At 37.7% G+C, this 26,907-nt stretch overlaps 1 protein-coding gene across 1 annotated transcript; it reads right to left on the reverse strand.

The window, feature by feature from the left end:
- Positions 1-12,586: 12,586 nt before the first annotated feature.
- Positions 12,587-26,493, reverse strand: LOC141287593 (uncharacterized). The gene is made up of 5 exons (XM_073819753.1): positions 26,397-26,493; positions 23,617-23,768; positions 23,155-23,344; positions 22,890-23,041; positions 12,587-14,564 (listed from the first exon to the last, which is right to left on the reverse strand). Exons 1-5 carry the CDS (start codon positions 26,416-26,418, stop codon positions 14,478-14,480), a joined length of 603 nt encoding a protein of 200 aa, XP_073675854.1. The 5' UTR covers positions 26,419-26,493; the 3' UTR covers positions 12,587-14,477.
- Between the last annotated feature and the right edge of the window lie 414 nt (positions 26,494-26,907).

Raw genomic sequence — 26,907 nt, forward strand, 5'->3', positions numbered from 1 at the left:
CGGATCATATGAAAACCTGTTCAATGTGCAGTTAAAGGTTGAATTAAAAATCTATGTTCTTCCCCAAGCGTATTATAAGAACTACACTATGAAATCATGTGAAATTTATGAATGGCACATACTATAACTTAGCCTGTTATGCATTTAAACATACCAAATAAATAGAAAGAACACCTGTGAACGTTTTTTTTTTTTTGGCAGATACTGTTATCAATCAAACCCATGTCCTTGCTATTGCTTGTGCTGAGCTCTGTCAGTCAAACAGAAACACTTGAAACCTGAACGACCCTCAAGGCTGCTAGTGTACATACCAACAGAGACTCGAGAGACAATCCATCAGTAATAAAGTTGGAGGGCAAAACAACAACGTAATACAGGACAGGAATGTTTATCACTTATCAACGAGGCCAGTAGCTAATGACGCTAATGATCTTGCCTTCACACTTTCTGGACCTTAATTGTTAGTCCTGAAGGGAGAGCGGGCTGCATCCAGTCACGGTGATTCACATGATGTCTTGGAGTTCAGCGTGTGTAATTGGTATCCATTATGCTATGATGCAAACCCCAAAGCAAATGTACGACTGACAACCACAGGGGTCAATAATGAAACAAAATGCTTAACGTGTTGTTCTGGATATTCTGTTCCTTTAACAGACAACACCACCTCCATTGCATGGCTAGGGGAAGGTCACTGGGTACTTACAGTACACACATCAGCAATGTAACTGAGCACATGAGAGTTGGCAGAAATCCTATGGCAGTGATCTGAAAGCTTCTCAACGGGAAAGAAATATTGGAGAACGCATATGAATGAGTCATTACTGTGTGTTTTGGGGCCCCCTGCAGCTTAATGGAAGAATCGCGTTAGAGAGAAAATCTCAGTGTGATTATTAACGTACATAGTACCTGGGAAAAACATCAGCTCACGGACACTCAAAGTGGTTTGGTTACCAGCATTCCTCAGAATGTGTTATTTTGTCCTCTGCAGAAGAAATGAATTGAAGATGATGACGACAATTTTCATGTAAACTTTAATGTAAACTGTCCCAGAAAAGAAGGCGAGTTCGTTCAGCGCTCAACAGTCCTTGACATTCTCTTTCTCTCTCGGTTCTCTGCTTTCGGAAATTTTTGAGATGCGAAATCTCTTTTTCTACTCTTCAGAAGGAAGCAACCCGTCAAATTAAACTCTTAGTTGCCTTTCTGGTTCGAGCTCTGTGGAACTAATTCATTTTCTGATTCAAAGTTGTTGTGAACCCTTCCTCAATTTGCCGGAACAGCGTATTCAATTTGGAAAACATGTAGTGAACAATTGTATTTTTGGGAGGAAACATACCTGAATGGAATCTGCACGAATGTGGGTTTGCTAAAAACAAAACCTGAACAGCTTTATGTTGGGTGACAATACTTCTTTTCACTGACATGTCTGACCGAGCTTTCTAATGTCCGGGTTTTGGCTTTGTTTTTCCGCTTGTTTTCATATTTGTTTAAGGTAATAACTGAGAAGTAGTTTAACCAATAGCAGATATTGTATATAATCTACTACTTGTGGCGTACAAAAAGTGGGATCCATCCACTTTATTTTTCAAGATCCTTATTTTTCGCGGGCATTTGTAAATTGTATGGGTATGGCCTCCGGTCTCAACCACGTCCAGCTTTTTTTTTTTGCTGTACAAAGCAGCTCATTTTGCTGCAATATTTTGCAAATTGGTGTGTCCATATTAATGTATTATCTTTATTATGAACACACTGGATTGTTGTGCAGTTTTATAGGCTACTATTTTACTGGACATTCTTCGGCTAATGAATCGGAAGTCTCGCCCATATTCGCGCTAAAGAATAAGGTGGCAATGCAAATGTAGGCTAGCCCAGTGAATGAGAACTGTAGAAAGTAGGCTAATAGGAAAACAAAGCCAAAACCAGGACATTTTAGGCAATTTAGAAATCCTGGCAGGACGTTTTCTGAAAAAATGGGTATTAGTTCAAATGATTTACTAGCAATATCTAGATGATGTCAAAAAATTTGAAAGTTGTTTCAGATGACGTTCTTGTGTGAAGTTGTGTGTAAAAATCACAAAGGCTTTTTTTTTTCTTTGGTGTAACATCCATCGATGTATCGTTCACACTAAGACCAGCAATCAGTCAACAGAAGAGGGAGCTACTGAGTCACTAATTGAGTCATTAGAATGCATAGCCTATAATTTACAGCCATCTACTGGCCAACAATTTAATAATCTTTTCTGTAGATTTTGCTAAGTGTGAGCTATAGAAAAAATGGTGTAAAACACTTTAGAGCACTAATAACAATACAGCTAATGTTGCAAATGCTTTCAGTAAAGCCATACTGAATCTGAGATATTTCCTCAAGCAGAGTAATCTGTAGATGATGCTGGTCTCAATGAATTGTTATGGCAGCGAAATCCTTGTTTCTAATAAATATGACCTGGGGAAAGTGCCTGAGCAGGTGGATTTAGAGGGACCGGTCCTGGGATTTAATGCTCTTAGAACTGGCCCCTCACTGAGATGGAAGATACAGGAACAGAAATTGTTCAGGCGTGGTTTTTAACTTTTCTAAGGAAGGAAAGCTGGCAGCTGCTGATCCTCTCAGCACATTGCATAAAGCACCTGCTTGTGTGCAATGATATCAAGCTGGACCAGACAAACTGATTCATTTCTAAAGCTTTACCAGAGGTGATTTTGGCACCATGTATTTCTTTGCTGTTGCAGAGAGGTAATGCCCAGATGGTCATGCAATGTCCAAACCATCTCACACATATATGCTCAGAACTTTAAGTTCCCTAACTAATTCTAATCTTAACCATCAAATACACTTTATGGCCAAAAGCACAGTGCATCTATGTAAATATATGTAGTTTTTCTTGTGGGGATGAGAAAAAGAGTAATGATGATTATTTTGATTTATGATGTCTGTCCATTATATAAAGTTCTCATATGCTTTAGAAGACTTGGAATATAATACAGACCACTTTTATGTTGCTTCTGCTTTTTCAAGGTTGATACATTTGGACCTGTTCACTGAAAGGTTCTTTGGGGAACTTTTTATTTGTTTGTTTGTTTGCTAGTTTTTTTTTTTTTTCTATTGCTGTAAAACAGCCTTAACCTATTTTAAGATGTTAAACATGTGGGTTTATGGTTGAGTAATTCTTGACAGTATTGTCATTTTTGGAAATAATTATAATGGATATGAAGCACAAGTCAGTTCCTCAGTTACAGTATCAATACAGTTTTTAACAGCTGTCTGATAAAACTGTCTCTAAGTTCTCTAATTCATACACTAAGTATCCTTAATCTTTAGTGATAACCTTGCAATACACTACATGGCCAAAAGCACAGTAGGGCCTATATCTGTCATTTGTTTTTCTCATGGGTATGACCTCATGAGACGTTTTTTCCGAAACTTTGCACCCATCGAGCAAACCAATTTTCACACACAACACCCACACACGTAAGAGAAAACAAACATCTTTATAAAAGCTCAAACTAGGTCATTAACCCTATTACTGGTATATTTAAAGCATGTTTAAATGCATATTTATTTAAATATTGTAGGAAGCTGTGTTATTGTTAAAGGGGTTATCGGATGCCCATTTTTAGGGTCTTAATGAAAAGTCTCTAATATACTTTGGTTAAAAATTCTCAATAGTAGTGTAAAAAAAACAATATTTTACCTTGTCAAAATCAGCAAAATATCAGCTCATTTTATCGCATGGGACTGTTGCATGAAATTCACAGGTAAATTCACAGATTAATTATTAAAATGATAAATTACTAAACCATTAAATGGTCTTTACAGGTTTGCAGAATGTCAGCAATGTCCATATAGATTATATAGTGGGAAAACTCCGCAAACACACAAGGTGATATCAAACAGTGGTTGGTCTTAAGTCTGCCTTCTTCTTACAAGTTTACTGAGCTCCTTGAAAACCTGAGTACAGAAACATGTTATTACTTATAAAGCTATAAGAAAACTGTTTTCACAATAACAGCTCAGTGTTCTCTTAAGAGCTTTGGCATTTAAACTTGCTACTTTCCTGTCTGTGTTTAGCTACATCTAATGCTCCACCATTAACTCAAATAATTCAAAAAGCTCAGAAGATATGAGCAAAATCAGTTACATTCAGAAATACTTACCCATATGCAAACAGCACTGAGGACAAGTTTAATCACAGCCAGTCCTACACAAAGGACAAAGAGCACTGAATAGGCGTCATCCGCACGAGGCAGTGGGAAACTTATGTTTGCATATGATTCATTAATAAAGTTGGTGGAGAAATCAAAGATGATGGGTGAAGTTGTTGACACGCAATCTATGGAGACAAATGGGCAACACTGACCTTCAACAAGTCAATTATGCACATAAATGATTAAAACAACGCCATATTGCTTGTCTGCCATGTGTATTTAGACACTGGAAACTAAACCAACACGTAGAGCACTCTATATAACGTATGTGAACCTGGACCACAAAACAAGTCTTAAGTAGCACGAGTAGGGCTGGGTAAAAAATATCGATTCTCCGATTTTAATCGATCTTCAGTTTAACGCAAGGATATCGATTCAGGAAATCCCCGAATCGATTCTTAATGCACGTGCTTCACGTAAGAGGATATGAATATTCACCTCTCGTCCTGAAGGTGTCGCTAGTGTTCCTGCTGAGAGAGTTTTCTCAACCGCTGGTGATCTAATCACAGCGCAAAGGAGCTGCCTTAGATCAGATCAGAACATGTTGATCAGCTGCTTTTTTGCAGAAAAATCTGGTGATCAAAAATTATTAGGCTGTAGTTAAGAACTGTTAGTTTTATGGACAGTTAGAATGTTTTGTATACGCAGACAAGGGCTTTATGATGGGCCTGTTTTGAACGTTTTAAATTGTTTGAAGTTCTTAATAGATTTCACTGTTGCACATTTAGTCTTTTAATTTTTCTACAGTAATGTGCATTTTGCAGTTCGTTTACATGGTGTACAATGGATGCACATTTATGACTTCTTGTTACAGTGTTCATTTAAAATAAAATAAACAACTGTGTGCACCCTATTATTAATGCAGATGTGTATTTCAGTAATAAACTTAAGTAGGAGAGTTTCAGTTACCAGCATTTATATCAAAATATGGATCCCATGTCTGCAAAACTAACATTTTAAATGAAATATTGATAGCTAATCGATATCGAATCGAAATCGAAATCGAATCGAATCGAAACCATAAAAATAAGAATCGAAACGAATTGCCAAATTGGTCACAATACCCAGCCCTAAGCACGAGTATATTTGTAGCAAAAGCCAAAAATACATTGTATGGGTCAAAGTGTTTGATTTTTCTTTTATTGGAAAAATCATTAGGATATTAAGTAAAGATAATGTTCCATGAAGATATTTTGTAAATTTCCTATTGTAAATATATCAAAACTTAATTCTTGATTAGTAATGTGCATAGCAAAGAACTTCATTTGGACAACTTTAAAGGCGATTTTGTCAATATTTAGATTTTTCCAGGATTTCAATTGCATAACAATTCCAGATTTTCAAATAGTTGTATCTCCGCCAAATATTGTCCTGTCTTAACAAACCATACATCAGTGGAAAGCTATTTTTTCAGCTTTCTCAGTTTCAAAAAAATTGACCATAATGACTGGTTTTGTGGTCCAGGGTCACATATAATGCCAAATATTAATTTGTTCATTTTCACAATTGTTTATTAATATATGAAATACCTGAGATGTTAAGTGTAACCCGATTTTGACAGTTCATTCCTCCAGCTTTGGCTCTAATTAAACACTCGTAGGTCCCAGAATGTGCAGGATCAACTTTTCTTAAGACCAAAGATGCATTTTCATCCAGCGACATGGAATTGTTGGGATTAACCGTCTGGATGACATTTTCTGACTTTCTGAGGATTCTCATTGTAGATCTGTCACTGCTGTTATTGTAGAGCTTTAAAAAAGGAAAAAGAACGAGAAAAGAAAGCATATTGAGTTTATATAAGGTTGTAAATCGTTCTGCATTTGTAGTACTAAAAAGGTTGTGAAAAAATTTCACCTCAACTTCCTTTCCTCCAAATGTCTGAAACCACGTACTACCAAAATATGCTTCTTTTGTAATCACATTCACTATTTAAAAAAAATGAGGTTCAGTTACTAATTCGGCACTCAATTACATAAAATCAAATTTCTAATTTCTGAGAAACAGAAAAAAAGCTAATCTAATCAGCTAATCTAGGACACAGACTATCACACACCGAGAATGTGAATTATTGTACATGAATAACTTAATAACTTAACTACCAGCGTTGGGGAAAGTTACTTTTAAAAGTAATGCTTTACAATATTGCGTTACTCTATGAAAAAGTAACTAATTGCTACATGTGTTAATTGTTACATTACTTTTGCGTTGCTTTTTGTCACCTGAGCTAGGTTTGCGTATTTGTTTTTTAATAACAAAAAAACACCAAAGTTATGTTTTTGGCAACTGTAATGGCCTTTTCATATCAAAAGTGAAATGAATAAGCCTCAGTCCTGAAGAAAATGCCTGTTTTTGCACCTGTAATGCCTGTAACTGGCATTACTTATTTGATAAAGTAACTCAGATATTTTCTTGTAAATTTAAAAGTAATGCATTTTATTATTTTATTAGTTACTTAAAAAAAGTAATCTGATTACGTAACTCACATTTCTTGTAATGCGTTACCCCCAACACTGTTAACTACTATGTACTTACATTTAAATGAATCATTTGAGAAAAGGCCCTTATAGTGTACACATTTTTACAATATACTTATATTTTAAAAAAATGCCTGCATATAATTAATAATTACATCTTAAGTTAATAGTTACACTGTTGACCCATCCCTTACACCTTGACCCACCCTTAAACCCATACCACCAAACCTGTCACTACAATGTACTTATTTTTTATGTAAGTGCATAGTAGTTAAGGCCTTACATAAAATGGGACCATTATTCGGTCTAATACTATTATTATTATTATACATAGCCTATATATATATATATATCCCTGATTGTTTGTTATTCGTTATATATAATGTTTGTCACTCTCACTGTCTGAATGTACAGGTTGGCTGTAAGTAAAGAATTAACACAAATATGATGTAAAGGAAATGAATGTGTGTCAGAATGTTTCCGGCTTAAACCACAGACATTAAAGATTGTTCACAGAACGCATTTTAGATTCCACTGCACTGCTTTTCCATTGCTTTTTATGTAAAAGTGCACCAGACACACGTTTGACGTTGCGCGTCTCACGTCTTTTGCAAACGCACAGAAACATGAGTGTTTTCTTCTTCTTCCTTTCTTTCTTTTTTTCTGCATTACACTGTATCGCGTCTCGCGTTTCTTTAATTCTGTGCGAATTACCTGTATAAACCATAAACGAATTACAGCCTACATTTTGGCCCAAGTCATGCGGTCAGACAGTTCATCAAATCAGCATCAACAAATGTAAACATGACAAACAGAATATGATTTCTACCAGTGGTGTATCATGTGATATTTGACAGATGGACATGGCTCACCTTGTACCACGTAACAGATGTGTATTTCTGACAGTCTTGACGGAAATTACATTCCAAAGTTATGTCATCTCTGCAATTTGCGGTGACGAAGGTGAGTTCATCGCTGCCAGCGACTACATTAAGCGTCAACGCTAAAAACAGACATTATAGATAAAAAAAACACACTGCTGGGTAATATTGGAATTCTAAGGACCCTTTACGCTATTTAAAATGAGGCCAAACTAAGTGAGTAAAAAAATAAGTCAAATAGAGAAAAAGAAATGTGACTCACCCATAACAAGCAAGCGAATCATTATCGTACTAGTGAAATGCGTGATGCTCATTTCCTCTCAAAGTTGGCTGCTATCCACGGTTCTTATGAATCACATTTTGTGAGGAAACTCCTCAGAAAAATGATGTGGGTTTAATGTGCTCTCTTGCGGTTAACACACGTTCAGGATCATCTTTGACTATCATGAAAAATTGCAACGTTTATAACTCACTATAAATCACTGAGATAAAAAAAAACGTGCATTGTTTTGACATTAGATTAAATTATAAGGACTGGACATTTTCTTTTATATAGGGTAAGTGAATACATAAGCATATTATTTATAGTTTTGTGAAGCTGTTTCTTGTAAAGTGACCTTCGGTGAATTCAGACAGATAATGATGCGATCTAATGGTTTACTTCTCTTTCCAAGTAAGCGACACCAATCTATAAAGAGAGAGAGAGAGAGAGAGAGAGAGAGAGAGAGAGAGAGAGAGAGAGAGATACATACGAAAACTCAAGCTATGATTGGCCTATCATTGCAAATATGCCCACCTATTATGTTCTCTTCATCACTGATTGGCTGATTGTCCTGTCAATGCGATACCCGCCTGATTAAACTAGGGCTGTATCCGAAATCGCCCCCTATACCCTATTCACTACTTTCTATATTAGTCCACTCATACAGTTCACTTGAAGGAGTGAATGAAAACGAGTGAGTGAATTCAGACACCAATGCTGCGTTCCAGGCAGGTTTTTGAGCCCGTAAATCACCACTTCAAACCACGACTCATGTTTATTATTTTGATTACAACGTTATATTATCCTAAAGTCTATTTTCCCACCGTGTACCACTTGCAATAAACACCGCACCTGTAGGGGCTGACATTGTTGTTTCGCGGGCTATGTGACGTCAGAACTCGGAACTGGGAGTATACGTCGATCTAGTACGAGTTCACGGGTGGGAAGTCACGGGTTTGACTGCCGCTCCACTGCACTGTCATGGGTAGAAGGTTGGAAAAATGCGGGTAACGGATTGCCTGGAACACGGCATAAGTGCACCGGAGGACTGCCGCTTTTGCATAGTTTGCTTGCTGTTTAATAATCGTTTGAAACGGACAGTTCCAGTTGTAAGATTAAAGGATTTATCTTGAAATCTGTCATGGAAATTATGTATAAACCCTAGTTAAACAGTTTAATAATCTTTTTACAACAAATGTGTATACCTGTGTTGTAAGCTATATTACGCCGTGCGTGTTCTAAAATGAACGAATGGATGATTCAGCTGTGGGCGCCATCTTCTGGTGAGACGCGGGAATTAAATTGGAGGACTCTCACAGTGCATTATGGGCTATCTCTAGCCGTTGAGTGTACATTAGTTGTATACTCGTTTTTGCGGCGCACTGTGGGATTGATTGAGTGCACTCGAGAACATCCAACACCACTAAAAATGGCTGTATATGGGGCGATTTCCTCAACTCTGGCTCAGTTAATTTTGCCTTAACCCTAATAAAACACACTTGAACATGCTAATCAATGGCTGTATCCAAAATTGCCCCCTATACCCCCAAATAGGGCACTATTTGAGGGGACAGCCATTTTAAGTGGTGTTCGAAACCATAGTGGACTTTCTCGAGTGCACCTATTCAATCCCACAATGCACCGCAAAAACGAGTGTACAACCGATACGGCTAGAGTTTAAATGCAGCTTCAAAGGGCTCTAAATGATCCCAGCCGAGGAAGAAGGGCCTTATCTAGCGAAACGATCGATTATTTTCTAAAAACATTTACAATTTATATACTTTTTAATCTCTACACAGAGTGCCCACAGAGCTAGACAAGACGAGCATTTGAGGTTAAAAAGTTTAAAAAAGTAAAAAAAAATTTTTTGAAAATAGCCGATCGTTTGGCTAGATAAGACCCTTCTTTCCTTGGCTGTGAACGTTTAGAGCCCTTTGAAGCTGCATTTTGGAAGTTCAAACTCGGGGGCACCATAGAAGTCTATTATATGGAGAGAAATCCTGAAATGTTTTCCTCAAAAAACATAATTTCCTTACGACTGAAGAAAGAAAGACATGAATATCTTGGATGACAAGGGGGTGAGTACATTATCTGTAAATTTTTGTTCTGAAAGTGAATTACTCTTTTAATATAACTTAAACTGATGAGTTATAAAAAAAAAAAGTCACCCCCCTTACAGCTGACATGAAGGGTGAAATTAGCTATATAGACCAAAAAACACTTTTTGTACCAGGCTTTAAACATATTTTTTTCTGCTGTAAAGTTGGGCATTTTAACATGGGGAGTCAAGGGGATTGACTCCCTTTTGCAGCCAGTCTCTACCGGCCAGTCGATGAATTGCAGTTTAAGTCACTTCTGTGTTGGTTTCAATAGAGAGAGCGGGAGGTTGCCGCTTGTGTACAACACAGGTACAAATTTGTTGTAAACTGATTATTAAATTGTCTAACTATGGTTTATATATAATTTCCGTGACAGAGTTCAAGATAAATCCTTTAATCTTACACTTGGAACTGGCCATTTCAAATGATTATTAAACAGCAAGGAAATGCAAAAGCGGCAGTCCGTTCGGTGGACTAATGTAGGGAATAGTGAATAGGGTATAGGGGGCGATTTCGGATACAGCCAATGTCTTCTGGGATCATTAGAAAATCACAGGTGAGTTTGATCAGGGTTGGAGCTAAACTCTGCAGTTCATTGGCCCTCCACGGCAAGTCTTGAGGATCCCTGAATTATAGTGGAAATAAAATGGACCGATGCGAAAGCTGTGTCTGAAATTCACTCATTTACTAATGAGCAAATTCAGATGCTAAAAAAGTAAACTAATTTACTAATATTATCACTTTCGGTTGGTTCCAAATTAAAGTGAATTAAAAATTGTGTATTGTGAGTGAGCATTCAGCTCAGTTCAAATAAAGCAGCATCTCCATGTTTGCAATCATCTTTCAGTGTTTATTGAGAATTTGTTAACAAGACTGATACTAATTGTTTAACAACAGTAATAAAAACAAGAAAATTGTAATATCCTTACATTTATATATACAGTAGGATAAACTTAGGAAATTTGTCTTAGGCAAAAAAGTGCTACACCATTTGTGTTATTTTTTAATAAACAGTGCTCTTTATATAAAAATATATTCTACAACATCATTTGCAATATACTGTTGACAGTGTAATGTGCTACTTGATTGTAATGCAGTATAAATGTATGTAGGCTACAGTAGGACAAAAAAACAATTAGGCTACTTATATGCTTTCATCAGTTTGCACCAGTTTTTTCTTAATGCTACCATTTTCTCTTGTTTTCTTAATCGTTCTGATGTTAATAAACATGATAACAGCAGCACAAACCATCAGCACACATGGGATTATGATGAATTTTAAATGCTGATCGGCATGCAGATCGTGCTGCTTGCTTCTTACCGCTTGCAGTTGAGGCTTTATGCAGTCTAAGCACAAAAACAAACAGTTTAGTATTTAGTTCATATCACATTTACCATTCAAGAGAAACTGAAATCCAAACACAAATGGCTGAAATGAAACAAATGAAGTTTATAAATAAGGGAAATGATTTTTATGGTACTTCTCTTTTGTACTTTTCCTAAAACTACAAGTGGAGTCTTCTAACAGCTTTCTAAAGCAAACTGCTAATCTGTGAACAGGGGAAACAGCATTACACCTTAACATTTTAACAAGTTCTCACCTGCTGAATCATACGCAGTATTTGCTTCCTGAATGTAATGACCCAGTGGAGGCCATAATGTGCATCTGTAAATGCCACAGTCTACTTCAGAAGAACCAGGGACAAGAAGAGAATTTTCTTCTCCCACCTCATAGGAACGATTTGCAAACTTGTAGAGGGTTGTAATGTTTTTTAGCAGATCCTTCGAAACAAGTCCAGTCAGCACATCAGAACCCTCTTCAACCTGTAAAAAAGTTTGCTTTTAAACAAAATATTGGATTCATAGCTGGGGGTGAATCACTAAAGCAGGTTGTCAGCTACTCATAACTAGTTGGGCATTTTAAATACTAAACATTTACTGACACCAACCTTGTACCAGGTGATTCTCCTGTATTTTACACCTTGTTCAATGTTAGCTGGACATGGTATTTCAATCCAGTCGTGCTCCTTTATTGATACTGACAAGTGAATCAGATGGACTAAAGGAAAGAAATTAAAACAACATTTGATGTATTTATTAAAGACTGCACTCAATGAAACTCAAACGAGATGAACACCCCAGCTTTTCTGTGTTGGAGACACGAACGCGGGCATGTTGCCATTTTGGTAAACAAACGGACGGTAGTTTCACTTTTGCACTCTTTCTTTCTCGAACCTTTTGCAATAACGCATTGCATAGAAGTTCCAAAATACGTTGTGTATCTACAAAATACAACATAAGTTGTGTATGCGTATAAATGCATTTTCTACTTACACATTATTAAGTAAATTTGCAGCATGATCAATGTTTCTTGCACTTCCTCCTTTCGCTTTGCAGAACCGGAATCTCCTAGATGTGATCTCATTGGTCGATTCGTAATGACAACAAACGCTTTTTTTTTTTTTTTTTACATGTTCTTCTTTTATTGTTTATACAATTTAATACAGTTATACTTGCAAAATGAAGCCCAGTACATGTTGTAAATCGACATCAACTTTGGTGTTACGATAATTTGCTTAATTATAAAAGTAACACACAAATAAGTCTACAAACAGGAAGTACAGAAGTTTTACACCCACACACACACACACACATACACTGGTATTCCTATCATTATGGGGACATTCCAGAGGCGTTTGTATAATAACTTTTATATTGTACAAACTGTATTTCCTATGCCCTTACTCTAAACATACCCCTCACACATAACTTTCTGCATTATTACATTTTCAAAAAATTTCATTCTGTATGATTTATAAGCTTGTTTCCTCATGGGGACCAAAAAATGTCCCCACAAGGTCAAAAATGCGCGCACACACACACACACACACACACACACACACACACACACACACACACACACACAGCAGAAACATTGATTCTATTACTTAAACGTGGACTAGTGGTATATACACTTTTTAATGTTTTTAATTTTTTGTTAAAGAAGTCTCTTCTGCTCACAAAGCCTGTATTTCTTTGATCCAAAGTACAGCAAAAACAGTAAACAACTGAAATATTTTGCTATTTTAAAGAACTGTTTTCTATTTAAATATATTATAAAATATAATTTATTCCTGTGATTTCAAAGCTCAATTTTTAGCATCATTACTCCAGTCACATGGCCCTTTAGAAATCATTCTAATCTTCTAATTTGCTGCTCATAAAACATGTATTATGTTGAAAACAGCTGAGTAGAATTTTTTCAGGTTTTGTTGATAAATAGAAAGTTCAGAAGAACAGCATTTATCTGACATAGAAATCTTTTGTAACATCATAATTGTCTTTATCATCACTTAAGATCCATTTGAAGCATCCTTGCTAAATAAAAGTATTAATTTAGCAAGAAAAAAAAATTATACTGGCTCCAAGCTTTTGAGTGGTATAGTGTATATGTTACAAAAGCTTTTTATTTCAGATAAATCAGATAAAATCAAAGAATTCTGAAAAAAAAATTATGTATGAAACTCTTTTAAAATATTGATGATAATAGTAATAAAAAATGCTATTAATAATAAACAGCAAATCAGCATATTAGAATGATTTCTGAAGGATCATGTGACACTGAAGACTGGAGTAATGATGCTGAACATTTACAAGAATTAATTACATTTCAAAATATATTCAGATAGAAAGCAGTTATTTTAAATAGTAAAATTATTTTACAATATTACTGATTTTACTGTATTTTGGAGGAAATAAATGTAGGCTTGGTTAAACCATTAAAAATCTTACTGTTCAAAAACTTTTGACTGGTAGTAAAATAGGCAATAGTTGTGTTTCTTTCACTGCGTTCCTCAGTTCAACTTTTCAACTACTTAGCTGCATAACTGTGAAACTTCAAAACTGGATGTAAGACTTGACAAAGAAATCAAGTTAAAGTATCAGTATTAGAGTAGAGGTGGACTGAAAAATAAAAGTGTGTCTGCAACTTAATAGTAGCAACTGATGATCCACATGAATAAACAACTGAATTCTAACTATTTTAAATCCAACATTTCTCTGTTTGTTGAATATTTGTCTGTGAGATCATAAAAGATAAATCTTAAGTGTATAATTATTTATCTATATCTTATAAACTGTATTTATAATATATTTATAATAACCCTTAAGTACACAAATGTGCTACGTACAGTGTAAAAAATCTACAGAGAATATACAATTATAAAATTCAAGGACAATCTTTTTTAAAACAAAGTAAATGCAACCGTGTGCAGCTGTGGCAGCCCACAAGCCTAGTAAATTGGAACCCGCCATGACTCTTCTCTCCCTCAACAGCTATAAAACAGACCCCATTATAGTCCGTCCCTCTTCCCCTAGGAATAAACCATCCATAAAAAGTAATTAAGAATAGCCAAACCACACAGAAATACAATGGATCCTATCAACACAACCTAATGGTGCGAACAACCTTGTAAATGTTTACAGGCTTGGGCTGTTTCAACTTGGCTAATGGTTTGAATGGCGTAAAACTAAAACGACCACATCAGCTTTTTAGTGAATTTCACTCTTTCCAGCTTGACCGTCCAGTCTTGCTTCCCCTTACTTCCTGTTTTCTTCTTACGGTTCTAAATATGACTCGATCACACACCTGTGAAAGGAAATTTTACATCAGCCAGGGTTCAAAAGCACTGGAACACATACAAAAAAAACGTTCTCCCACATACTCTCAGCAATCAGCCTGTGGGTTGTCATTTCAAAGATCTGAAATCTAAAGGAATTTTAGTCGTTACAGCAAAACAGCCAAGTGGTAAAAAACAAAAAAAGCTGCAACATTGTGTATAGACTACAAAACCATCACAGGTTTCTGCAGAAAAAAAGCATTGTTTCCTGTGATAGATAAACCGCATGAAATCATTGTTAGGAGGGCAAGTGAGGGGGATTTGTGTGAAGCTTATGGTCTTCACCATCTCTGAAGTTTCCTGTTATGCAACAGTTTCTGTAGAAGTTCATTGCAAGAAAACGCGTAAAATATGTAGGCTGTCGGTCTGCGTAGTGCGTGTTAAAATATGCAGTCAGCATATTACAGGACCACCACAACTGATAATCAGGTCAGAAACATTTTTAAGGGTTATCGCATAACCATGAAATGATCTAAATGATATCTAAATGATAATTTTGCCAACTTTTAAGAGTAGAATACTGTCTAACAGCCTCCAGAGATCACATTTATCAGCTGCATACATTTCAGAAAAGTAAGCATTACATTGAAAAGAAAGAAATTTCCGTAACTTACAGAGCACAAAGAAAAACTGACCATTTTATTACCCCTACTTTTATGAAATGAGACATACAATTAAACCAAAAATCATTCAGACAACAGATATTTTTTAATGTATTTTTACTAGTGGGTGCAGGACACTATAGTATATCTATGTAAGTGAGTATAGCAAAATAAAGCAAACTGTGACATATTACACCCCAAAAAATACTTCATACAGTGGACTTGTAGTCAAATTTGGGACCAAAATTTTGATTTGACTCTTTGACCTGTCCATGTTTTGTTACATACCTTTCTATCAAAGTTATCTGAAATTAGCAAGTTGAATTTGTTCTGTCACAGTTCTGTCTTGAGTTCTTGTCATATTTTATTACCATTTTACCACTATAGAGAATAAACTGTGGTAGTGTAAGAAATATTGAAGGTGTCTGAATACATTTTGGTTTGACTCTATGTGGCTACAAAATGAGACACAGCTCATGTCTGTTTTGAGAACATCTAGAACACACATGAATAGTCTGAAAGCCACAAAGATCATTTTTTTACTTTATGAGGTGTTCAACACAATTGAAAAAAGTCAGACTTTGTGTTATAAACACACCACACATAATATAATGAAAAAAACCTTTTGATATTTTCTCATAATTCCATTTTTTTTTTTTTCACATTTTATATCTTCATTTCTCACAGTGTGACTTTATGTCTCACAATTGTGGCTTTATAATTTGTCTTTATTATAAAAGATTAGGGGTCAGTACTTTTTTTAAATATAAAAAGAGTTTTATGTTCTCCTAGGTTGCATTTATTTAATTAAAAATATAGTGAAGCATATATACAGTATCAAACATAAAAGTGAGTACACCCCTCACATTTTAGTATATCTTCTCCAGGGTCAAGGGACAATACTATAGAAATGAAACTTGGATATATTTTAGAGTAGTCAATGTGCAGCTTGTATAGCAGAATAGATTTGCTGTCCTCTGAAAATAACTCAACATACAGCCATTATTGTCAAAATAGCTGGCAACAAAAGTGAGTACACCCTAATCGATTACAGCAGTTGTTTAACCATGCAAAGCCATATGTCTTATTCATCATGTTTATGTTTTTGTCTGCTTGACAGGACCATAAAAAGGTGTGTATCTTGTATTAGAGCAGTTAAAACTAGGTGCTTTAAGTAAAATTCTCTCATACTGACCACTGGATGTTCAACATGGCATCTCATGGCAAAGAACTCTCTGAGGATTTGAGAATTAGAATTGTTGCTCTCCACAAAGATGGCTGTGGTTCAGTAACACCCTGAAACCGACTTATACTACAGTGGTCGGGGTCAAACAGATGGTTTCCAAGAGCAGGCCTTGCAAGGGTCGATCAACGAAGCTGAGCACTTGTTCTGTGAGTCAGGTGCAGAACCTGGCTTTAAAAAACAGATGCATGAGTGCTGAGGTTGCAGAAGTAGAGGGTCAGCTTGTCAGTGCTCAGACCGTACGCCACAAAACTGCAACAAGCCAGTTTGCATAGGTGTCGTCCCAGAAGGAAGCTTCATCTAAAGCTGGCTCACAAGAAAGCCCGCAAACAGTTTGCTGAAGACAACCTGTCCAAGAGCATGAATTACAGGAACCATGTCCTGTTGTCACGGTTCACACATCCGCTGTGTTCTCAGGTCCCGTGATGTGTGTGTGTGACTGTGGTGTACGTCATGCTCATCAGCGCAGCTGCCGATCGTTACACTCACCAGGTGCCACTCATTTACGATCACTACTTAAACTCACTCATTCCTCTGTTTCCCCGTCAGATTATTCACCTAGATTCTCTGTCACCACTGCTGTTCGTGTTTCATGGAGTTCGTGTTCTTGGAGTCTTGTCGTACTGGATGTGTATGTGATTTGTCTTCGTGGGATTCGTTGTGACTGTTTCATCTGTGTCTTCACTCACATCTGGATCTTCACTTCACCAGCACCATCTTGCCCCTGCCTCACCCAACCGAGAGACATTCTCTTCACTGTTCTGCACTGTTGGATTCGGGAGCTGAGGGTAATTTTATGGACATTACTTTTGCACGACACCACCAAGTTCCCCTCCTCCCCCTCACTGACATTATTGCCGTCCACGCACTCAACGGACAGTCCCTTCCTGACATCCCCCTCATTACTGATTCCATAACTCTCACTGTGTCTGGCAACCACAGTGAGAGTATCCCGTTTTACATTTTGGACTCCCCCCATGCACCCATTGTCTTAGGACACCCCTGGTTCACCAAGCATAATCCCCGTATCGATTGGCAGCTTAAATCTGTGTCTGAGTGGAGCATTAAGTGTTATGAATCTTGTCTTGTGTCTGCTTGTCCGTCTGTTTCTAGCTCTGTGTTTCAGGAGAAGGCGGCGGATCTGTGTAACGTGCCCGCGGAGTACCTCGACCTGAAGGAAGTGTTCAGTAAGTCTCGGGCTGCTTCTCTCCCTCCTCATCGTCCCTATGACTGTGCTATAGAGTTACTGCCAGGTACGTCTCCGCCTAAGGGCAAACTTTATTCACTCTCAGTTCCTGAGAGAGAGGCTATGGAGAAATATATTTCTGATTCTCTAACAGCGGGGTTCATTCGCCCCTCCTCTTCACCAGCGGGGGCGGGGTTCTTTTTTGTGGGGAAGAAAGACGGATCTCTGCAGCCTTGTATTGATTACCGAGGGCTGAACAATATTACGGTAAAGAATACTTATCCTTTGCCGTTAATATCTTCAGCCTTTGAGAGGTTGCAGGGAGCGTCGGTCTTTACAAAATTGGATTTAAGGAATGCTTATCATTTGGTCCGCATCAGGAGGGGTGATGAATGGAAGACCGCCTTCAACACCCCCAGGGGGCACTTTGAATACTTGGTCATGCCCTTCGGCTTGTCCAACTCCCCAGGGGTCTTTCAGGCACTCGTTAATGACGTGTTGCGAGATATGGTAGATCAGTTCATATATGTCTACCTGGACGACATATTGATTTTTTCTTCTTCTCTCCAGGAACATGTGCAACACGTCAGACGAGTGCTTCAGAGGCTGTTAGAGAATGGGCTTTTTGTCAAGGCGGAGAAATGCGATTTTCATGCACAGTCTGTTCCTTTCTTAGGGTACATCGTGTCGTCTGAGGGTATGCGCATGGATCCCGAGAAGGTTAAGGCTGTGGTGGATTGGCCAAGCCCAGATTCCCGTAAGGCCCTACAGAGGTTTCTGGGGTTTGCCAATTTCTACCGGCGTTTCATTCGCAACTTCAGCCAACTAGCCGCAACTCTGACTGCCTTGACCTCCCCCAGAACGACGTTCAGGTGGTCAGACGCAGCCGAGGTTGCGTTTGCCAACCTCAAAAGCCGCTTTGTTTCGGCTCCCATCCTGGTAACCCCTGATCCCTCACGTCAGTTCGTGGTGGAGGTCGATGCGTCAGAGGTGGGGGTAAGTGCGGTGCTTTCACAGCGCTCACCCGCGGACGACAAGATGCATCCCTGCGCGTTTTTTTCACATCGCATGTCGCCAGCCGAAACAAATTATGATATTGGTAACAGAGAGTAGTTGGCAGTCAAGCTAGCATTGGAGGAATGGCGCCACTGGTTAGAAGGGTCGGGGGTACCTTTTATCGTTTGGACAGATCATAAGAACCTGGAATATATCAGAACCGCTAAAAGACTGAACTCTAGGCAGGCTCGGTGGGCTCTTTTCTTCGGACGTTTTGATTTTACTCTCTCGTACCGCCCGGGTTCCAAAAATATCAAACCCGATTCTTTGTCACGTATTTTTGACCGCTCCGATCGCCCGTCTACTCCCGAGGGTATTTTTCCTGAGACACTTATTGTCTCTGCCCTCAATTGGGAGGTCGAATCGAAGGTTAAGACAGCCTTACATGGGGTAACGCCTCCGGCCGGTTGCCCACCTAACCGTTTGTTTGTGCCAGACAGTCTACGGTCCGAAGTTATCCAGTGGGGACATTGTTCCAATGTGGCTTGTCATCCAGGGGTAAGTCGCACCTTACATTTGGTTAAACAAAGATTTTGGTGGCCACTTATGGCTCGTGATGTTCGCAGTTTTGTTTTGGCTTGCTCAGTTTGTGCCACTGGTAGGGATGGGAATTGATAAGATTTTTACGATTCCAATTCCATTTTCGATTCTGCTTAACGATTCGATTCTTTATCGATTCCCTTATCGATTCTCATTTAGAAGAAAAGAGACAACAAATTGTTGATTAGCATCACCATCACCAATGAGAAAATTTATTAAATAATAAAATAAATATTCTTCTGTAAAATTTACAAAATACAACATAAATTATTTTGTGGCAATTCTACAAGAATGTGCAAAATTTTCTAATAGAAATTAAAATTCTCCTTTTTAAAAGGATATATATGAACTCAAAAATAGAACTGTCAGCCAGTGACAAATACAATACAGTGTAAAATGCAGCTGAACTGTGCATTTTGCAAATCTGCAACCATCAGCTTGCTATGAAGATTTAACAATTATTTTGCAAAAAAATAAGTATATCTGCTTTTTCAGGAACGATACGTGATCTTTCTGGACTTATGTGATGGTCATCAAAATGTAATGAGAAGGCGTTCATTTAACGTTAACCGTTACTAACAGCAAGTTTTACACAGCTAATATGATGGCAGTGTTTGTTAGTTAATTAGTTATTAGTTATTAAATATCAGTTTTATTAGCCGAGGAAATAACGTTGTTGCTGCTGCTGCCGCTGCTGGGTTGAGAACTGTTAGTCCGGAGCGGATCGAAAACGCAACATTCTTTTATTGTTATTGCATGCTGTGTGCGCAAATGTTTTAGCATGTTAGTGGTATTTCCTCCCTTTGAGGAAATATCTACGCTGCAAGTATTGCAAGTTGCCCTATTTTCGTCTTTTTTGGTGAAATACAACCAGACTTTTGAGCGTTTGTTCCGCTTAGGAGCCATGCTTACTATTGACTGAGCGTAAGCTACGCAACGTGCGTACGTTACGCAATGCGCGTGATGACGTCATTCGTGCCCACTGGAATCGTTAAGGGAATCGTTTGCAAATTTTGCAAACGATTCAAAGGAATTGAAACACTGGGAACCGGTTCTCAACAAGAACCGGTTTTCGATTCCCATCCCTAGCCACTGGTAAGACTTCTAACAGACCCCCAGATGGGCTCCTCCAACCGCTGCCAATCCCTTCGAGACCCTGGTCCCATATCGCACTAGATTTTGTTACCGCCCTCCCACCCTCCCAGGGTAACACGGTAGTTTTGACCGTGGTGGACCGATTCTCGAAGGCGGTTCATTTCATTCCCTTGCCCAAATTACCGTCAGCCAAGGAGACAGCGTTGGCAGTCGTGGACCACGTCTTTCGGTTACATGGCCTCCCGACAGACGTGGTCTCCGACAGAGGACCTCAATTTGTGTCCAAATTTTGGCGAGAGTTTTGTAGACTTCTGGGGGCCACTGTTAGTCTCTCTTCGGGGTTCCATCCTCAAAGCAATGGGCAAACTGAGAGAGCCAACCAAGATTTGGAGAGAGCATTACGATGTATGTTCACCAGAAATCCTTCCTCCTGGAGCCAACAACTTTCTATGGTGGAGTACGCCCACAATTCGTTACCAGTATCTTCCACGGGCCTATCCTCATTTGAATGTAGCATAGGGTACCAGCCACCTATTTTTCCTAGTCTGGAATCCGAAGTCGCGGTCCCCTCCGCTCACGCCTTCGTCCAGAGGTGCCATCGTACCTGGACTAGAGCCCGTGAGACTCTAGTCCAGGTGGGAGCGCGCACCAAGGCCAAAGCCGATCGCCACCGGTCTAGGCCTCCCGTATACGTCGTCGGTTCTAAAGTGTGGCTTTCTACAAAAAACATTCCTCTCCGATCCGTGTCGAATAAACTGGCTCCCAAATTTATTGGCCCGTTTGTTGTCACCAAAATCATTAGTCCGGTGGCAGTCCGCCTCAATCTCCCTCCAGTGTACAGGAGAATTCATCCCGTGTTCCATGTTTCCAAAATTAAGCCCGTGTTTTTTGCACGCATTAATCCGCCCACCCCGGTTCCCCCACCGCCGCGGCTCGTAGACGGGGAGCCTACCTATTCGGTCAACCGTATTCTGGACTCTAGGCGAAGGGGACGCGGATTTCAGTACTTGGTGGACTAGGAAGGTTACGGTCCGGAGGAGAGAAGTTGGGTGCCTGCCAGAGACATCCTGGATCACTCCCTTATTGATGACTTTAATCAACAGGTACAGATGGCTGGGAACGTCAGGGGACGTTCCTAAGGGAGGGGGTACTGTCACGGTTCACACATCTGCTGTGTTCTCAGGTCCCGTGATGTGTGTGTGTGACTGTGGTGTACGTCATGCTCATCAGCGCAGCTGCCGATCGTTACACTCACCAGGTGCCACTCATTTACGATCACTACTTAAACTCACTCATTCCTCTGTTTCCCCGTCAGATTATTCACCTAGATTCTCTGTCACCACTGCTGTTCGTGTTTCATGGAGTTCGTGTTCTTGGAGTCTTGTCGTACTGGATGTGTATGTGATTTGTCTTCGTGGGATTCGTTGTGACTGTTTCATCTGTGTCTTCACTCACATCTGGATTCACTTCACCAGCACCATCTTGCCCCTGCCTCACCCAACCGAGAGACATTCTCTTCACTGTTTGTATTGCCATCATCATCATCTTTAATAAACTGGTTATATTCTGCTTTTGCTTCCGCTCTGCTTACTTCACCCGTTACACCTGTGGTCTGTTGAGAGTATAAGATAAACTTGTTTGGCTCAGATAGTGGTCCAGCATGTGTGATGATGTCCTGGTGAGGAGTACCAAGAAATTTGTCTTGCCTACAGTCAAGCATGGTGGTGGTACCATCATGGTCTGGGGCTGCATGAGTGCTGCTGGTACTGGGGAGCTGCAGTTCATTGAGGGAAACATGGATTCCATTATGTACTGTACATTCTGAAGCAGAACATGATGCCTTCCCTCCAGAAACTAGTTCCAACTGCAGTTTTCCAACATGATAACGATCCCAAACACACCACCAAGATGACTGCTGCCTTGCTGAGGAAGCTGAAGGTGAAGGTGATGGTGTGGCCAAGTATGTCTCTAGACCTGAACACTTTTAAGCACCTGTGGGGCATCCTCAAGTTTAAAGTGGAGAAGCACCATGTGTCTAATGCCCAGCAGCTCTGTGAGGAGTGGAAGAGGATCCCAGCAACAACCTGTGCAGCTCGGGTCAATTCCAAGCCCAGGATGATTAAGGCAGTACCAGATAACAATTTGACACTAATGGCTGTATGTATGAGTAATTTTTACTGGACAATAAATCTATACTGCTATACAAGCTGCACATTGCTTTTAGCAATGCATATTACTAATCAAAAGTTAAGTTTTGATATATGTTTGGTAGGAAATTTCCAAAACATCTTAAATGGAACATTATCTTTACTTAATATCCTAAGGATTTTTGACATAAAAGGCTATTGCTATTATGCAATGTATGCAGCAATATTGGCTATTGCTACAAATATTCCTGTGATACTTATGACTAGTTTTGTGGTTCTGGGTCAAAAATGGTCTAAATATCAAGTGGGAAAGCATTAACTTAATTAGTTTGACGTTTGTGTGAAAAATGCAGTGCGGTCTGTTTGTTTCCTGAAAATCTCTGTGAGTCTTTTAACTGACTGATTAGGAGTGATGTTATACTTACCCCCACAGTTATAATGCAAAGAACAATTTTGGTCACGGTGATAAGAGAAAGGCCGATCACAGCCCAGGGAACAGTTAATTCTTCTACAGCAGGACAGGAATCAGCAGGGACTGTGGTGCTGATGGGATAAACTGTGCTCAAATTCAAACATTCTGAAAATTAAGAAAACCATAATTTGTTAACTGGGATACTTAGTTTTATGAGATCATGCATGCAATTATAAATATAATATAAGTGTTAAACATTGACATTGGGTCTAAATTACCTGAGATATTCAATACAACAGAAGATTCGTCATTTTGACCTCCAACATCTGCAGCCAGGTAGCATTTATATTTTCCAGAGTCTGAAGGCTGCACTCCATTTAACACCAGGGTCTCTTTATCTCCCAGAGAAATGGACGTAAAGTTATACAATGTATAGCTATTGCTTTTCCTCTTAATGATAGGACTTTTCTAGAAATGAAAGACATGGCTTTGTTAGGGGATTTTGTTGTGTTGTGGTGTGGTGTTTTCTGGTTAGACAGAACGACTAGGTGAATGCAAAATGGTACGCCACTGAGGGGCAGAGGATACCACTCATCAAAGGAAATGCTTTGTTTGCTGGCTAACCATCACTTTGTATGCAGCTTTCTTTTAAAAAACGTTCAAAATCCTTTCTACAAAGAAAGACTCCACAACCATTACAATAATGTCAATCAAGTTAAAAAGTTATAAAGGTAACTCACCTCTGTTTTATACCACATGATGTAACGGTAAGTTTTTGTTCGGTCGGCAGCTTTACAAGGAAGTCTGACGGTATCATTACAGTTACCCTTAATAACTTCTGTGTCTTCTGAAATACCGCAGTGCAATGCTGCCATTGCAAACAACAGCAGTGCTGTGAAGAGAAATAAATACATAATGGAAAGTAAACATCAATCTGAAAGTGACCCTGGACCACAAAAGCAGTTTTAAGTAGCACAGGTATATTTGTAGCAATAGCCAAAAATACATTATATGGGTCAATATGCTACATTTTTCTTTTATGCCAAAAATAATTATGATAGTATGTAAAGATCATGTTCCATAAAGACATTTTGTAAATTTCCTACCAAAAATATATTAAAACTTATTTTTTGATTAGTAATATGCATTACTAAGAACTTCATCTTGACAACTTTTAAAGTGATTTTCTCAGTATTTTGATTATGTTGTCCCATCCTAACAAAACATACATCAATGGAAAACTTATTTATCCAACTTTCAGATGATGTATAAATCTCAATTTCCAAAAAACGACCCTTATGATTGGTTTTGTGGTCCAGGGTCACACATGTTCCACTGAGGTGGGCAACTGAAACTAGCACTACTTTCATTTCTCAAATTTCACTCTTTTTTTTTAATACACTTGCAACTGGCACCATCTTCCATATGCGTTATCATTTGTAGTACAAATGACTGAAGTATTAAATGGAGAGTTGACCCCAAAAAATTTAATTTGTCATAATTTGCTCACCCCCGTGTTATTTGAAATCTATACGAATTTCTTTCTTCTGTTAAACTAAAATGAAAATATTTGAAAGCATGTTGGTAAACAAACAGTTGATGGACCACACTGGCTTCCATAGTATAGTTTTACCCTCTGTGGAAGTCAATGGCTTTTAACCCTAACCCACAACCAAAAAACACATTTAAAATCATTTAAGTATTCAAATCTTGTTACTTAAGATCCAATTATATTTCAAATACCAGTAAGCTATATATATAAAATCATCATTTAGTGGGTACTTGCAATTGGGAGATGGCTGTTCATTGGCTCTCATAGCTACATGGTAGATAGGCCCATCGTTTTGAGGTAAATGTTCAAAAGTATGAAAAATCTGTGTGTAACTTTAAGGAACATCACTACCGAACATTTATCTATAATTATTTTAAAAATTTTAAGTTATTCTATAACATTTAGTTTTTATATGTGTACAACTGTTCAAAACTGTGCTATCTAACCATGCGCTCATTAGCATCTTTGAGCTAGGCTTAAAAGTATCTAAAATTGTCACTACCGAAACATGTCAAGACTGAAACATTTGATAAGGTTTCTGTAGTAACATTTTTTTTATTTTATTTTGGATGTTATTTAATAAATAAAATAAACAAATAAACAATATAAACAATTTTTAAACAATTTTTTTAGCACTTTAGTATGTGGGTTGAAATTCTGCAATGTGATGTGGTCACTACCAAAACGTTACTGTCACTAACGAAAATGTGAAGTCACAACCGAAACATGGGATGTTTTGTCAAAAATAAAGTATACTGAATTATCAACTATGATGTTATGATAGTGTTTGGTTCAATGTATATTCAAACTAATGAATATTTAATTTTGAATTCTGTATGACCAACTTTTTGCCTTTTACAAAGAAAAATTGGAATCAAAATAAACTAATCTCATAAATCACACTTTAAATATTGATTTACCTCTGAAAATGTTTAAATGAAATAGAAAAAAATACATATTAACAAGGAAGATGTAAGTCAAATCTTAATAGGTCGATATAACCCTTCTTATTAAATGATATATTACTGTGTTTCGGTAGTGACATTTCCAACTTTGAACCAATTCTGTAGAATGGGCCACATATTGGTTATTTCATACAACTGACCTGACACAGCTCAAATAAATCTTTGAACAGTCAGTAAAAACATCACACACAAAATTAATGGCTTCCTATGAAGTCAAATGAGGTATAAACGTAATAAATCACCATATTTTAAGGTACAGTGCATATGTCAAACAAGAAAAAAATATATTGTTCTAGTGATTGAGACAATAGTATTCATAAAAAGATAGTTATGTATTTGAAGTTAAGACTTTTAAATTACCATGAAAGCTCATTCACAGATCTGAAAGTATGTAAAAAATAGTTTTGATGAAAAAGAGAGGAAGTTCAGATTGTCCATATTCTACAATCATTACATTGACTACACTGATGTATTAATGATTCATTTTGGGAATGTAAAATATGAAAAAACTGAAACAAGACTTGTAAGACAAGTGACTTGCTTGCTCGTTTGTTACGACAACTAAAATAAAGAAAACTGTCTGGCATACATCCTCACATTCACTCGCTTTAACTGTACGATTGCACGATTTTTGTCAAATTTCCCTTCTCTAACCTCAAACTCATTTCTCTATTTAACAGAACAGAGAAGTTACGAAAAGAGATCAAATGGAATAAGACTAAAGTGAAAATATTTTCGCTTGTGTATCTCTATTTAAGCCATTTTTTTTTTTTTACATCGAACCATTTTGAATCAGTTTAAATGCAGCATACAGGAAGCACTCAAAATGACCACACAAACCAATTTCTGTAAACCTAATGCTTAAGTTCAATATAATATCATATATATTAGATATATTTACAGTATTTTTAAAGTAGGAGGGTTTGAAAGATAAAAGTTTGATCATTAAGCTTCAATATGTTAAAAGTCCATTTTTATGAAATCAAGTCTGATGTTTACTCACCTGAAATCTTCAGATTTCTCATTCTGAGTTTTTTACAGTGAGTAAAACACAGCCATCAGTGGCAACAGCTGTTTCTTGTCATTCTTAATCTACAGACAGTAGGAAAGTAAGTCATCAAAAAGATTAAAATGCTGCTTGGGGAAAAGTGAAACTGTCTCACAATCTCATGCATGTCTCAATTCTGCCCTCTGGTGTGAGTGGGACATGATGATAAACAGAAAGTTGTACATAAAACACAATATGAAAATGATAACTGACTTAATTTCTTTTCGTTTGTTGTTTGCTTGTTTTTTTAGTTTTTAACTTAATCATTGACTTTCATGCTATGCATATTTGACTTTTCACTGACTTTGGACCAAAATATTGGACAAGACAGATATTTTTAATATGTTGCAGAATCAGAAACAGTGCTGGTATAAAAAAAAAACTAAATGATATTAGTATTACAAAATTAATTAATAGTCAAATAAGTAATACCTCAGATTAAAAACAAATTGTGGCTAATTCTTTG

This window comes from Garra rufa, chromosome 15 (genome assembly GCF_049309525.1).
Source record: "Garra rufa chromosome 15, GarRuf1.0, whole genome shotgun sequence".
NCBI lineage: Eukaryota > Metazoa > Chordata > Actinopteri > Cypriniformes > Cyprinidae > Garra > Garra rufa.

What these genes read in the sequence shown, in the direction of transcription:
- LOC141287593 (XM_073819753.1), bottom strand. Translation starts at nt 26,418, where the DNA reads ATGAGAAATCTGAAGATTTCAG. An exon ending in GAGAAATCTGAAGATTTCAG is followed by an intron (nt 23,769 to 26,396) that starts GTGAGTAAACAT and finishes TTCTCTTCACAG; the next exon opens with CACTGCTGTTGTTTGCAATG. An exon ending in TCATGTGGTATAAAACAGAG is followed by an intron (nt 23,345 to 23,616) that starts GTGAGTTACCTT and finishes TTTCATTTCTAG; the next exon opens with AAAAGTCCTATCATTAAGAG.